Raw genomic sequence first — 14,796 nt, forward strand, 5'->3', positions numbered from 1 at the left:
CCATCACTCCAAAGTAATAGAAGATAAGCTATTGGTGTACCAATTAATCATTTAGAGGTGTTCTTCTAGAAAATTTCTCATGTCTTTGAATTTATACATTATAACCTACCGCATTACTTTCAATTGAACAAAAAGCTTGATCTATTCTCACGCCCAAGCTATGAAAGGAAAATGGTAATCCTTATCCAATTTGTAATTAGATTGCCTAATGCATAGAAAATGTGAAACCGATTGTTGGTGAAGACTAGCTCATATCAAAGCCCTTCTCTCAAATCGGCACAAGTATCTACATACATGCACAACCAATACATCTTGTGTAAGATGTTACAATTAATTTACATGTCAAAGATATCCTCTCGAGTTACGCAGTAGGTCCACACTCTAAATTCGGATTTCTCCATTCCCATTATATATTGATTTATTGGAAGGCATGGCAAAAAATCATGCGAATTTCAGCTACCAAAATAGTAGTATGCAACAAATCACGCTAGCGACATTTTCCCGTGCCACAATACATCAGTTCTCAAAAATAGGATCCCAAGCCGAGCTTGCTGAGCCCACCGGGCACCGCCTCCTTCTCTCCAATTTCCCGCCACATCCTCTCATCTGCCTTGCCCACAAAGCTGGAAATTAATATAATATTCTTTCTTGACCCTCAGAAAAGAAGGTCATGCCTCTGCGTGCAAAGAAAATACCGAGAAGATCCGATGGGGAACAAATCTCACTGATCTTGAACGCCATTTCCTGGAAGCCACAACCAAGTACTTTATTGGGTGGCCAATGGAGTAGCTTACCTTTTAAGATCTCGCTTCATCCTTCAGCACCTTCATTTTCCAAGCAAACACACCAGCACCTCCCTCCTTTTACCAAATTCTAATGGCTTCTTCTTCTTCTTCTTCTTCTGTGTTAATTATTTCGCTACCAAAGAAGTGACATTGGCATTGAGGCTTGTTTTTAGAAAGCTCGCCAAAGGAATTAACAAAGAATATTCGATTGAGATCACGGCTCGTTACATCGTTCAAAGTGGGTTGTAGTTAAAATAATTGGAAAAGATAAAGCCTTGATTTCAAACAACACTACTTGTATTTTACCAAGCTGGGATCTTCCGTACGTATCATGTGTAAATAACAGACAAAGCAGGTAGGTTAAGCCCAGTGCATATTTCCTTCTTTTTTTAAGTAATAAAATAAAATAGAAAAGAGAATTTTCTGGAGACACGATGAGTTGAATGATGTAAACATGCACATGACTCCCTCATTCCATTCTCAAGCAAAAGATGGCTACTTAAAAATATGAAAATCAATTAATGGGGAAAAAACAGAATTGTATCCAGTACACGTTAAAAAATCTATTTCATGACCTATTTTACGGGGACACAATGAGTTGAATAAGAAAAAAATCTAAACAATTTCCTACCTAATAATGTGAAAGATATGTTGCCGTTCATAGAAGACGAAATATTGGAATGGAATATATCGAATTTGGGTTGAGAATGATAATTTTTTTATTGCATACATAAATTCATAACTAATTTTTTTATATGCTTCGAATAATATTGAACTTTGGCAAATAAAATAAAGTAGGGATGCTCGATTCCTAATACGATTAAATGAAATCGATCACTTTTTTTTTAAAAATCACTAAAGAATATTTGTGCACAATGAGAAAGTGACAAATCTTAAGATATTGACGGAAGTGATGATGAATGAAAAGTTATTGTGTCGTAACTTATGATTCTGCTAGATAAGATAATGTTTAGTTCATATTTGACAAAATTTTTGAAGAAATAAAAAATATATTTAGTCAGTCTAGTCCGATCCAATTTTCACTTTTAAGAATTAGGAACTAGATGGACATTCTTGAAAATCGGACTCAATCAGCTGATTCGGTTTGGTTCGGGCGGTTCTAAATTCGAACGATCCATTTTAAACACTCGTAAAATAAAGTCACTTTCCGGTTTTTTGTAAGACAAAAACAAACAATTTTAAAAAAAAAATGAACGAAAGAAAACTTCTCGTCCATTTGCGAAAAATGAAAAGAAAAAAAATTTAAAAAAAAAGGCGCTTTTCCTGACACGGTGCGACGTTCGATGTTTATCAGTCCGCATCGACTTCTTGCAACTCCACGATAAAAGCATCACTCATCGCTCAACACGAGTCCAAACTAAGCTCGGATTCTATCTTCCAATGTCGTCGTCTTCTTCTTCCTCTTCTTCTTCTTGTTCTTCCTCTTCCGAAGGAAAATGGCGGTTCGACGTTTTCATTAACTTCAGAGGCGAGGACGTCCGCTCCGGCTTTGTCGCTGACCTCTACAGGTGTCTTACTCATGGCCTGTCTCATGGCAAAATCAACGTCTACATCGACAGCGAGGACTTGAGGCGCGGGGACGAGATCTCGCCCGCCCTCATGAAGGCCATCGAGGATTCGCGGATCGCCGTGCTTGTCTTCTCCGAGAACTACGCTTCGTCTAGGTGGTGCTTGGACGAGCTGGTGAAGGTAATGGAGTGTAAGAGGCTCAAGGAACAGCGGGTGCTGCCCGTGTTCTACAAAGTGGAGCCCGGGGTGATTCGAAAGCAGCGAAATAGTTATGGCGAGGAATTGGCTAGCCACGAGAAGAATTTGGGAAAGGATTCTAAGAGGGTGAAGAAATGGAGGCAAGCCCTAACTGAAGCCGGCAATTTGTCCGGTTGGCATTATAAGCATGGGTAATCATAGTATTCCTGTTCGACCCTAGAAAAGAATTTGGAATTTTCTAATTTTATTGATACATAATGGCATCGATTAGTGCGTTAAGAGTCATTTTTGGGAATGTCACAGAGTAATTGTTTACTTCGTATTAGTTTTAGTTAGTTTAATGGATTGTATATTTCCATTTATTCGCGTTCTTTTTGCTGCTTTGTATTGGCAGAGATGATACCAAGTTCATCGAGAGCATCGTCAAAGAGATCTCGACTATAGTAGCACGAGAACCCTTGAATGTTGCTGAGTATCCCGTTGGTGTAAGTCGCCGGGTAGAAAAAGTAATGTCGTTGTTGAGTATGGGCTCGGATGATGTTCGGATGATAGGAATATGGGGAACTGGAGGTGTAGGGAAGACCACTATTTCTAAAGGTGTCTATAACAGTATTGCTCGTCAGTTTGATGGGTGCAGCTTTCTTGCAAATGTTAGAGAAACTTCCAGTAGACCTAACGGCCTAGTTGATTTGCAGAATGAACTGTTATCCCAGATATTATGGAAAAGAAAATTAGAGGTCTTAAGTGTGCATGAAGGCGCTAATCTAATACCAGGTATACTTTGCTCTAGGAAGATTCTACTTGTGCTTGATGATGTGGATCGTGGGGAACAATTAAATGCATTGGCTAGAGAATGTGGATGGTTTGGAAAAGGGAGCAGGATCATCATTACGACAAGAGATAAACATGTACTAACTTCTTGTGCGAAAGATCAAGTATATGAAGTTGATCTATTGGATCAAGGTGAAGCTTTTGAGCTTCTCAGTTCACACGCTTTTCAAGGAAACCAGACGAATGACATAAGCAAGGATCTGATAGATAATATTTTGGACTATGCTAAAAGTCTTCCCTTAGCCATTGTGCTATTGGGTGCCTTGTTACGGGGTAGAAGCAAAGAGGAATGGGAAAGCATATTGGATAAACTTGCTAAAAGTCCTATTAGAGATATAAACAGAGTTCTCAAGATAAGTTTTGATGCTCTGGAGGACAATGAGAGGGATATCTTTCTTGACATTGCTTGCTTCTTTAAGGGGAGGACAAGGGATTATGTAACCAAAGTTCTTGATAGCTGTGGTTTGCAAACATTAATTGGGATTCAAACTCTAATAGAGAGATCCTTAGTAACAATTGAGTATAACAGCACAGTAGAAATGCATGACTTGATTAAGCTGATGGGTCAAGATATTGTTAAACAAGAGTATCCAGATGAACCTGGGAAACGAAGTAGATTATGGTGCTATGATGATGTTTTTGAAGTATTGTCAGAGGACATGGTAAGTGCTTCTTATGAAACCGTCGATAATCTTATCTTCTTTAATCTACATGTTATTACCTAATTGTGGTCGGTTATTAATGATTATTTTCTTTCCCTTGACAGGGAACCAATGCTGTTAAAGGCATAGTGCTGCAGTTGCCAACACAAAAAGAGCTAGTCATCAGTCCCAATGCTTTCACACACATGAGGAGACTGAAAATGCTTATAGTTCGGAATGCCAAAATCAGCGGAGGTCCCGTATCTCTTCCTAATGATTTAAGGTGGCTTGAATGGCCTGGATGTCCTTTATCCACTCCCGTATGTGTTCCAAAGAAACTTGTTTGCTTTGAAGTGCCCCAAAGCCAGATTGTGGGATTTGGAGGCAACTTAAAGGTATGTCACAAATGCTTTAGTTGACGGTTTTCAATTTCGGTGCATACAAATTGATCAAAATCTTGTTCAGCTGTTCTTTTTAATTTGAAGCGTTTTAGGAATATGAAGTTTATGAATTTTAGCCACTGTAATTTGCTGATTTGTGTTCCTGACCTCTTAGAGGTGCCAAATTTAGATAGGGAAAATCTCAAATAAGGACCCGAAATGACTTCATTTTCTCAAAAAAGGACCTGAAGTGGAGCTTGTCTCAAATAAGGATCCGAAGTAGTCATTTAGTCTCAAAAGAGGACCTGACTCGCCGGCCGGTGAACTGATGCATTTCTGATGCGTATTCCGGCGACCTAATCAGGGTATTTTCGTCCAAAAAATATTTTCTTTTCATTTTCCTTTTCCCCAGTTCATCTTCTCCATCTGCGAGCAAACCTCCAGTATCTCGCCGGTGAAGTAATTGCCGGCGAGATCGAGCCACTTCAGCTTCTTGAGCCCCGCCATCTCCAGCGGCAGCGGCCCCGTTAACTTGTGTCATTGCCCAAGTGGAGTTCTTTGAGCTGGGTTATCGCCCGCAGGACTTTGCTGGGGAAGATCCCGGAGAGGTTGAGGAATCGGAGGGAGGTGGGGCTGCCGAGCTCCGGCGGGAGGGTCCCGTGAGGTTGTCGGTGGTGAGCGTGAGGTTGACGAGGTCGCGAGAGAAGGCCGATTTCAGGTGGGATGTAGCCCGAGAGGCCGACGGATGTGATGTTGAGAGAGACAACCCACGAGCCGGCGTCGCACGTGACTTTGGTGAAGGAGCATGGCGGAGGGAGGCCCGACCATGGCGGTTCGAGAGAGCACGTCCGAGGTCGCTCCGTGCGGGGAAGCGGAGATGAAGAGGAGGAAGAAGAAGAAGAAGACTCCATTGCAGGGCGGTTTCGTCCTCAGTAAGTTCGGCGAGGCCAGCAAGGGCTCGCTGACCACTGGTAAGGGCAGGCGAGGGCCTGCAAGCCCTCGCTCGCTGCCAACGCCTGCTGCCGGCGATGGGTGTTGAGCCCTCGCTGGCCTCAGGTGAGGCCGACCCACGCCGGTCCCACGACCTTCGCCGGCCCTTCCCCACTTCCGATGTCCTTGATTTGGGCAATGCCTATCTCCGACGAAGAAGACGATGAACAGGGACAACACCATGGGTAGATCAGGAAGAAGATGAACAAAAGAAGGAAAACAAAAAGATAATATTTTTTGGACAAAAATACCCCAGACCAAGTCGCCGGAATATGCATTGAAAATGCATCAGTTCGCCGGCCGGCAAGTCAGGTCCTTTTTTGATACTAAATGACTCCTTTGGGGCCTTATTTGAGACAAATTCCACTTTGGGTCCTCTTTTGAGAAAATGGGGTCACTTTGAGTCCCTATTTGAAATTTTCCCATTTAGATATATTGACCTTGCCAGTTGGTAAGTTGCCACAAATGTCAGTAAATTAGCGGAATGGTTAGTACCTTTGAAACAATCAAATAAATATTGACAACTGACTCAAATATCCGTTGGTAGTTCATGTAAGAGTTCTTAAATTAGCTCTGCATATAATTGTTGGTAAATTATTGGGTTAGTTGGTAATTTAGGATATAGTAGGTAGTTCAACTCGTCGATAACTTCAACAAATAAATATTGATAAATTGTAAATACAACTTTAACTTTTTACAAACAATCTAATAAACATTGGTAAGTGGACTCAATTAGCAGTTGACAATTTTCCAAAAGAGATAGTAACTTAAAGAAGTTGGTAAGCTGGTAAATAAACATTCATAAATCTTTAAAACGGTTGATAATTTAAAAAGACTAAAAATTTTAATAGTGATTCAAATAAAAATCAGTTATTTTCTAAAAAAAAAAAAATTGTAAATTTAACACATCGATAACTCAAACAAAAAAATGCAGTACGAACAAAACGGTTGGTAATTCCAAAAATGAAATAAACATTGGTAAAAGGACTCGGACAAGAGTTGGTATTTATTAAAAGATAATAAATTTAACATTTTGGTAAGCTCTGCGGACACATGTTGCTAAATCATTATAACCTTCAATAATTTCGAAACAATAAAATAAATGTTGGTAACTCACTCAAATAAGATTTCGGGCTCGTTTGATAAAAAGTGGAATTGATTAGCGAGAACAAATTTAAACATTAATCATTAAGGAGAAATCCAATGCAGAATATTAAACATGAACACAAATATTTACATGGTGTCCCGTGTCCGGTCAATTGTGCATACATCCCCAAAGACAAATTGAGTTTTCAAAAGACTAAGTTCCTAAGAAAGTCTCATCGAATTTTGAAAAATGCAAAATGAATTTGATATGGGCATGCTTTTGCGTGTTATTGCTACTACTAGAACTATAATATGTTACCTTTTGGTTTGCTCGGGACTCATTCGCCAGTCTTACTTACTCCACCCCTAGCCTCCATATCACCAAGCATACTTTTTCAAATTTTGACGTTAAGTACATGGTGTTAACAGTTTAGTTTTTATGTTCCATCCAACACGTGTATTTTCTTGGGGCTACTCCAGAAATTATCCGGTCTGTGCGGGACACTTGATAAAAGACTCAACTAAATTAATCGATTACTAGAGCGTCTCAGACCTCCTAATTATATATACGAGAAATCTCCCAAATTTGTCAGTAACTTTTCACATGTAGGACAGCCCATCATATTTTAGTCAAATAAGCCTAACTCAGACAATTACTTGCACGGTGTATCAACAGAGATATGCCTTGAGTAGTTTTGACGCATTGGTAACTTTTCGCATTTTGGTAACTCCGCAAAGTAAGTTATATACATTATGTATGTATGTCTGTGTAATTAAATTCATATTCATATCATCTATACTACTATATAAAGGAAAAGGTATCTTCGATGGGATCTCATTTTTTTTCTTCCCCAAAATGTCGTCAATTGCTTATTTTGCAGATGTTGTATCCATAGAGAAATGCGTGATTTCTCACAAGTTTCAATATCAAAACTTGAGTCTTTTTTTATCTAAGTGAAATCTGGAATATCTCTTTTCTTTCCACAGATATTAATATTTATCTCGTTTTTTTTTCGTCCGGAATGTCTATCCAAGTTGGTTTCATTGTTCTTGCAGGACTTTCAAAATTTGAAGTTCATTAACTTTAGAGATTGCCAGTCGTTGGTTTGTATGCCGAACCTCGAATGTACTCCAAATCTTGAAGAATTGAATCTCCGTGGGTGCATGAACTTGGAGCATGCCCACAAATCAATTGGATATCATGGCAAGTTACAGTTCTTGGATTTATGTGGGTGCTCTAAGCTTTATGAACTCCCTGGTGAGCTCCGATCCACGAATCTTCAACATCTCAATCTTAATCATTGCTCAAAATTGCAAAGATTCCCCGACATTCCAAATAAAATCACAGGCATAGAAACACTTAATTTAGAAAGCACATCAATTGAGGAACTTCCAGCATCCATAGAAAATCTTGTCTCTTTGGAGCGTATGGATTTAATGTATTGCAAGAAACTGGCAATCCTTCCACCTAGCATTTATAGGTTGCCAAATCTTCAAATTCTGAATCTTCGAGGCTGCTCAAAACTAGTCAAGTTTCCAAAGGAGGAGGAGGATTCAAGTGATGCCCATATGAAGACAGTATTTCCTAAGTTAGATTATTTGGACCTTAGTGGATGCAATCTATCAGACATAGAGTTCCTGGAGAATCATTCCTGTTTTCCCTTGTTAAGATATTTGATTTTGCGTGGAAACAATCTTGCAAAACTTCCTACATGCGGGCATCTATATAAGTTGCTCTGTTTGGATGTTTCGAATTGCCAACAACTACAAGAGATCCTCAAGATTCCAAGGCAATTGCGTGAGCTATCAGCAGTTGGTTGCCAATCTTTAAGTAAAATTACCTCCGACATATGTCACGTTGATGATGTTGACTTATCTTCATGTCATGAACTGGTCCGTAATGGGTTCATGAATGATTTGTTCAATCTCGAGGTTAGACTCTCTCTCTCTCGCCCCCCCCAAAAAAATCCCTGTTCATCCAATTACAAAATCTTTGACATAAATATTCTATTTCCACCCCTTAAGTACAGAAAATCTTTGTAATGCTATTGCTAACTATAACTTTAACTTTATGATTACTAACTTAACTGATTGAAACTTATCTTTTAAAGTGCAATTTAAAAAAAAAAATAACAGTCTACATCTATGGCAGCATTTTCCCCCCACAATTGGTTGTCGAGTTCTTCTACCTGGAGGAGAGATGCCAAAGTGGTTGCTCCCATATGGAGAGGGTAATATATCATTCATGGCTTCAAAGGACTTATATGAGAATTTACTAGGATTAGCTTTTGCTGTTGTATTCGAAGTAAAAGAAGGAAAGAAGGATGTTGAATTCCAGCTTCTGGCAAACGTCAACGGTGAAAAGACGAGGGAAGAATCAAAGACTTTCCGGTCATTGGATTTGGATCATATGTGGCTTGATTGTCGCAAAGCAAAGCTGCTATGGGGAGGAGACGCTGTTGGTCCAAATGATTGGAGTCATTTCCAGTTTAGCATTAGAGTATCTAGAGAACAATTTGGTGATGCCATTGTGAAAAAGTTTGGATTTCGACTAATATGCAAACTCCTAGAAAACGATTTGGAGGTTTTGCTTCAAGAAGATCAGTCATTGGATCCAGCTTTAATTTACAAGGTTTGGCATGAAGATAGTCAAACAAGCTCAGAGGAAGAAAGTTCAAGTGAAACAGAAGATTAATTGGATAGTAAAAGTGGCACAGAGGAAGATAATTCAAGTAAATTACTCCACAAAAGGTCGAACAAAGTTGACTTCTCACTTCAGGTATGTGTGTCTGTGTGTGATTTGATACCGAGTCTAAACTGGGTGCATAGTGTGTTTGCATAACGCAAAATCTTAAAATGTTGTGTGTGTGTGTGATTTGACATTGAGTCTAAACTGGGTGCATAGTGTGTTTGTATAACAGAAAATTTAAAATGTGGCATTAATACAATGAAAAACTCCAAACTAGTACACTTATAACAAATTTGCCTTAAACTGATTTTTTAACCACCAAAAACCCATATGTGACAAATTTATTCTAAACTAATTTTTAATTACAAAAAGTGCCAAACTGGTGTATCCGTCAACTGTCACATGTTGTTTAATTTATCAAATAGACAATTACATTTGACGGAAACTAATGGAGGGTAAATTTATCACAGATGACCAATTTGGGATTTTTGATGATCAAAAAATTAAGTTGGAGTTAAATTTGTCATAGGTGTACTAGTTTGAGTTTTTTCGTAATATTAACCTATTACTAGATAAACAAACAAATTAACATAAGGTGATTTTGCACCTATATGTAATAGCGGTGGCTAGAGCACAAAGATAATCAAATAAGCACCCGAAAAGATGTTTTAAAGGAAAAGAAGATTGACAAGATAGCAATTGAGTAGAGGAAGATAGTTCGAGCGAATCAATCCAGGAAGGATTAAAAATGGCTTGCTTTTCAATTGAGGTTTGTGTGTGCGGCACAGGCACACACGTTGATACGGAGTTTATGCTAGGGACACTGTATATGAATAATGCTAGAGCTGAGAAATCTAGACAAACAAACAAATCTAATGTAATACAATTCTGCACGTATATGTAATAGGGGTGGCTACAACGCTTTCAAGGGAATGATTCTATCGCGTGTATTGTATATAATGGAAGCAAGTATCAATATGTCTAATTATTAAGTTCTCAAGCTTTGGTTCAATTACAAGAAATAGGCTCGAATCAAACTCTTCCACTTGGACTTATTGCAAACTTGGGGTTTTTTAACAATTTACTGATATAACAGAAGTGTTGTTTTTCCCAAATTTCTCTACCGAAATGTTCCTCTTGGAGGAGAGATGCCAGGGAGTTCGTCCTCATTGAGGACAGCGGTTTATCTTTCAAGGCTGCATAGGACTTGTATGATAAGTTCCTAGCATTGGTTGTTTTCAGTGTAGAATACGGGAAGAAAAAAAAGGAAATATCTTTCGACATTGTGCTGCGTGCTATTAACTCCAACTTCGTGCAGTTTTCTTGAGTTGACCCGCCACAATAACATCCGGAGCGTCCCATTCCAATGAAGCCTTAGTCATTCTATCTTCCAATGTCGTCTTCTTCTTCTTCTGAAGCAAAATGGCCGTACGACATCTTCCTCAAGCTTCAGAGGCGAGGGGTCTGCCATGGCTTCCTTGCTTCCCTCCACAGGGCTATGCTTCATGGCGGCATCAACGCCTTCATTGACAGTGAGGACTTGAGGCCTGGGAACGATATCTCACCGGTGCTCACGAAGGCCATCATGGAGGGGCAAATCACCGTGCTCATCTTCTTCAAGAACTACAGTTCGTCTTGGTGGTGCTTGGATGCTGATGAAGGTAATGTAGTGTAAGAGGCTCAAGGGATAGCTAGTGTTGCCCGTGTTCTATAGAGTCGAGTCAAGGGAGATTTGAGGGCAAACAGAGAGTTATGGCAAGGCATTGGCCAGGCACAAGGAGAAATTGGGAAAGGATTATGAGAAGGTGAAGAAATGGAGACAAGCCAATTTGTCCGGTTGGCATTATATCCATGGGTGTCAGAGTACTCCTGTTCAACCCTTTAAAAGAATATGGGATTCTATAATCTGTTGAATCATGATGGGATCGATTATTTTGTTAAGAGTCATGTTTTGGAATGTTACAGGGTGATTGTTTTTTTTTTTTTTTTTTTCATGTTAGTTTTATTTAGTTTAGTGGATCGTATATTGTCATTTATCCCATGCCCTTTGCTACTTTGTTGTGGCCGATATGAGACCAAGTATCTCGACTATAATAGGATAAGTACCCTCGAGTGTTGCCAAGTATCCTGTCAGCGTGGGTTGCTGAGCAGAGAAAAGTAAAATCGTTGTTAAATACGGGCTCGGATGATTTTCAGAGGATAGGAACATGGGGAACTGGAGGTATAAGGAAGACCACTATTGGTAAAGCTGTCTATAACAGCACTGTTAAAGCTCATAAAACAACAATCAAAATAGAAAACATCTTTGTTGTTTGAGGGAGAGAAAGAATAAAAAAACAGAGCATAGCACTTCATACGTCTTGTGCGAAGGAAAAACTATCGAGGACCACAACTAAATACAAAGCAGAAACTGCTCATATACGTGCAACACATAACTGCAGATAAACGCACTATTAACTTCCTAAAAAATAGCAAAAACACTAACTGCATAACTAAATGAACTGAGACAATTCCAACAGACTCCTCCTTAGATCAGTTGCTGCTACAGATTCCTATTTTCTCACTTAACAGCTCAAATCTTCTAGCTTGAAATGGTTTTGTGAACATATTTGCAAGCTGATCTTCAGATTTGCAATAAACCGATTTAACTTTGCCACTTTGTTGCAACTCATGCAAAAAGAAAAATTTGACTTTAAAATGTTTGGTTTTGCCATGGAAAACTGGATTCTGATTGTCAACATTAACTTCAATGCAATCACTAGAATTCAACCACAAATCCTTCATTATCTTCTTCAACCACAAAGCTTGATTTGCAGCTGCAGTAGCTGCTATAAACTTAGCCTCTGCTGTGAACTAAGTTACAATCTCTTGCTTTTTAGAACACCAGGAGAAACAAGCAAAACCAATACTAAAACAATACCTAGACGTACTTTTCATGTCATTCACCGAACCAACCTAGTGACTATCAGAAAATCCTTGCAAATTAAACTTCTGACATTTCTTAAACTTCACACCAAAGAACAATGTTCTTTTAAGATATCTCAAGACCCTTTTTGTTGCAACCAAATGTAACTGACTAGGACTACTCATAACCTGGATAAAACACTCATAGCAAACAGAATATCTGGTTTGGTTGCTGTAAGATACACGAGACACCCAATCAGACTTCTATACATAGAAGCATCTACTGTATCCGTTCCATCATTCTTGTACAGCTTCTCTTTAGCAGCCATAGGAGTGCTTACAATTCGACAATCTTCCATCTAAAACTTCTTTAGAATTTCCTTCATGTATTTTTTTTTTTTTTTTTTTTTGACAGATGAAGATCTCATATGAAGCTTGTTTGACTTCCAGACCCAAAAAATAAGTCATCTTTCCCAAGTCTGACATCTCAAAAACTGCAAATAGATCTTGCTTCACCTTCTCTATCAATTCCATATCATTCCCTGTCACTAATAGATCATCTACATAAAGTGAAAGAATTACAACACTATGATTCACCTTCTTGACATAAAGAGTGAACTCACTTAAGTTTTTTACAAAGCCAAAATCCTACAAATATCAATCTATCTTCCCATACCAAGCTCTTGGAGCCTACTTCAATCCATATAGAGCTTTCCTTAACTTGTACACACTCTCTTCTTGCCCTTTGATACTGAAGCCTTCAAGTTGTTCAACAAAAATCTCCTCCTCAAGCTCTCCATTCAGAAATGCAAACTTGACATCTAATTGAAATATAGGCCACCCCTTCTTTGCTGTAATAGCTAACAGTAGCCTTATTGTATCAAGTCGTGCAACAGGAGCAAATGTTTCAGAATAGTCTACTCCCCATATTTGTGCATAGCCTTTCACCACCAGTCTAGTTTTGTGTTTATTGACAGAACCATCAGGATTAAGTTTTGTTCTAAACACCCACTTAACCCCAATCACATTCTTATCATATGGTCCGTCAACAAGCTCCCATGCGTGGATTTTCTTGATCATTGCAATCTCCTCCTGCATTGCTACAATCCACCTCTGATCCTCCTTAGCTTCCACAAAGTTAGATGGTTCTAGCATTGCCACATTGCTTCTTTCATAGATTTCAGCAAGTGACCTTGTGCCTCTCACTGGTAAATCATCCATATTGTCTTCCAATCCATCTATAACTTCATCAACCTCTACATTTGTTGCAGGTTGTTTTTCAAACTGCTGTTGTTCTGCACTCTTTCCTTCCATCCAATTCCACTCATCTTTCTCTAGAAAAATAACATCTCTGCTCACAGTCACCTTTCTTCCCATGGGATGGAAAATCATGTAAGCCTTTGATTGAAAACTATACCCAATAAAGATTCCAAACTCTGCTTTCTTATCCAGTTTGTCCCTCTTGATCTTAGGAACATGAGTATAACACAAACACCCAACAACCTTCAAATTCTTCACAAAAGGTCTAACATCATACCAGACTTCAAAAGGTGTTGACTTCTCTAAGGCCTTTGTGGGCAATCTATTCAATAGAAACACTGCAGTATTAGCTGCCTCAACCCAGAACTTCTTAGGTAACTTCTTCTCCTGCATCATATATCTAGCCATCTCCATAATGCTCTTGTTTTTCCTCTCACTGACCCCATTCTATTGAGGTGAATATGGAGCAATGAACTGCTGCACAATTCCTGCTTGCTCACAATTCAACTTAAACTTGTGAGCATTATACTCAAAACCATTATCAGACTTGAGCATTTTAATTTTCTTCCCACTCTGATTCTCAACTAAGGCTTTAAACTTCACAAACACATCAGCAACTTCAGACTTGGCTCGCAGAAAATAAATCCAACTCATCCTAGTCATATCATTAGTGAAAGTAATAAACTACTGCTACCATTGAAAGAAGACTCAGACATAGGTCCGCATAAATCTATGTTGACTAATTGCAGCTTCTCACATGCTCTCCAGCCTCCTTCTTTGAAAGGAAATCTGGCTTGCTTGCCAAAAAGACAAGTTCTGCACTATGAAAATTCCTCCTCCAAACTTGGCAAGTTATCTGCCAAGCTATTTCTCTACATAAACGACATGCTCTTCTTGTGAACATGCCCAAATCTTTTATGCCATAGCTTTGCATTTTCTTCTTTGCACTTTAAAGCCATTTGTTGCATCTCTTGTGGCTTGAACATGAAACTCTTGTCCTTCATTGGGATTCTTAGCACTTATTTGCTATTTGCATTATTAATAAGACATTCCTTCCCTTCGAACTTCACTTTATAGCCCTTCTCAACTAATTGACCAACCACTTAATAGATTCTGGTCAATATTTGGCACAAAAAGAACACCACTGATCAGCTTCATCTCCTGATTTCCTTCAATAGCAACTATACCATTCCCTTGCACTTCGATATACTGTCCATTGTCAATTCTGACTCTGGACCTAACTGACTTGTTTAGACTTCTAAATAGCTTCAAATTGCTAATCATATGATTGGTACAGCCACTATCCACCAGCCATGCATCATTCTCAACAGAAGATCCAGGAAATGAAGCTACAAACAAGTGCTCTTCCTCAGTTTCATTCACTGCTACTTGTGCTTCTCCTGCTTGCTGGTAATTTTTCTCTTTGCAGATTGCTTCCATGTGACCCAACTTGTGACATCTTCGCATCTAGCATCGAGCTTTCTCCAACATCTAAAAATTGA

The 14,796-nt window shown here is 38.9% G+C and overlaps 2 protein-coding genes across 2 annotated transcripts; both read left to right on the forward strand.

Annotated features, from left to right (window-relative positions):
• The first annotated feature begins 2,186 nt into the window (after positions 1-2,186).
• On the forward strand, positions 2,187-3,854 carry LOC120287095 (disease resistance protein RUN1-like). The gene is made up of 3 exons (XM_039299775.1): positions 2,187-2,704; positions 2,908-3,781; positions 3,843-3,854. The coding sequence occupies exons 1-3, from the start codon at positions 2,187-2,189 to the stop codon at positions 3,852-3,854; spliced, it is 1,404 nt and encodes a 467-aa protein (XP_039155709.1).
• A 28-nt stretch (positions 3,855-3,882) lies between these two features.
• LOC108953874 (disease resistance protein RPP2B-like) lies at positions 3,883-11,105 on the forward strand. Its single transcript, XM_039299287.1, has 5 exons — positions 3,883-4,006; positions 4,111-4,380; positions 7,498-8,373; positions 8,594-9,220; positions 10,449-11,105. Exons 1-4 carry the CDS (start codon positions 3,884-3,886, stop codon positions 9,134-9,136), a joined length of 1,812 nt encoding a protein of 603 aa, XP_039155221.1. The 5' UTR covers position 3,883; the 3' UTR covers positions 9,137-9,220; positions 10,449-11,105.
• The last annotated feature ends 3,691 nt before the right edge of the window (positions 11,106-14,796 follow it).

The sequence above is a fragment of the Eucalyptus grandis genome, chromosome 8, assembly GCF_016545825.1.
Source record: "Eucalyptus grandis isolate ANBG69807.140 chromosome 8, ASM1654582v1, whole genome shotgun sequence".
NCBI classification, from domain to species: Eukaryota; Viridiplantae; Streptophyta; class Magnoliopsida; order Myrtales; family Myrtaceae; genus Eucalyptus; species Eucalyptus grandis.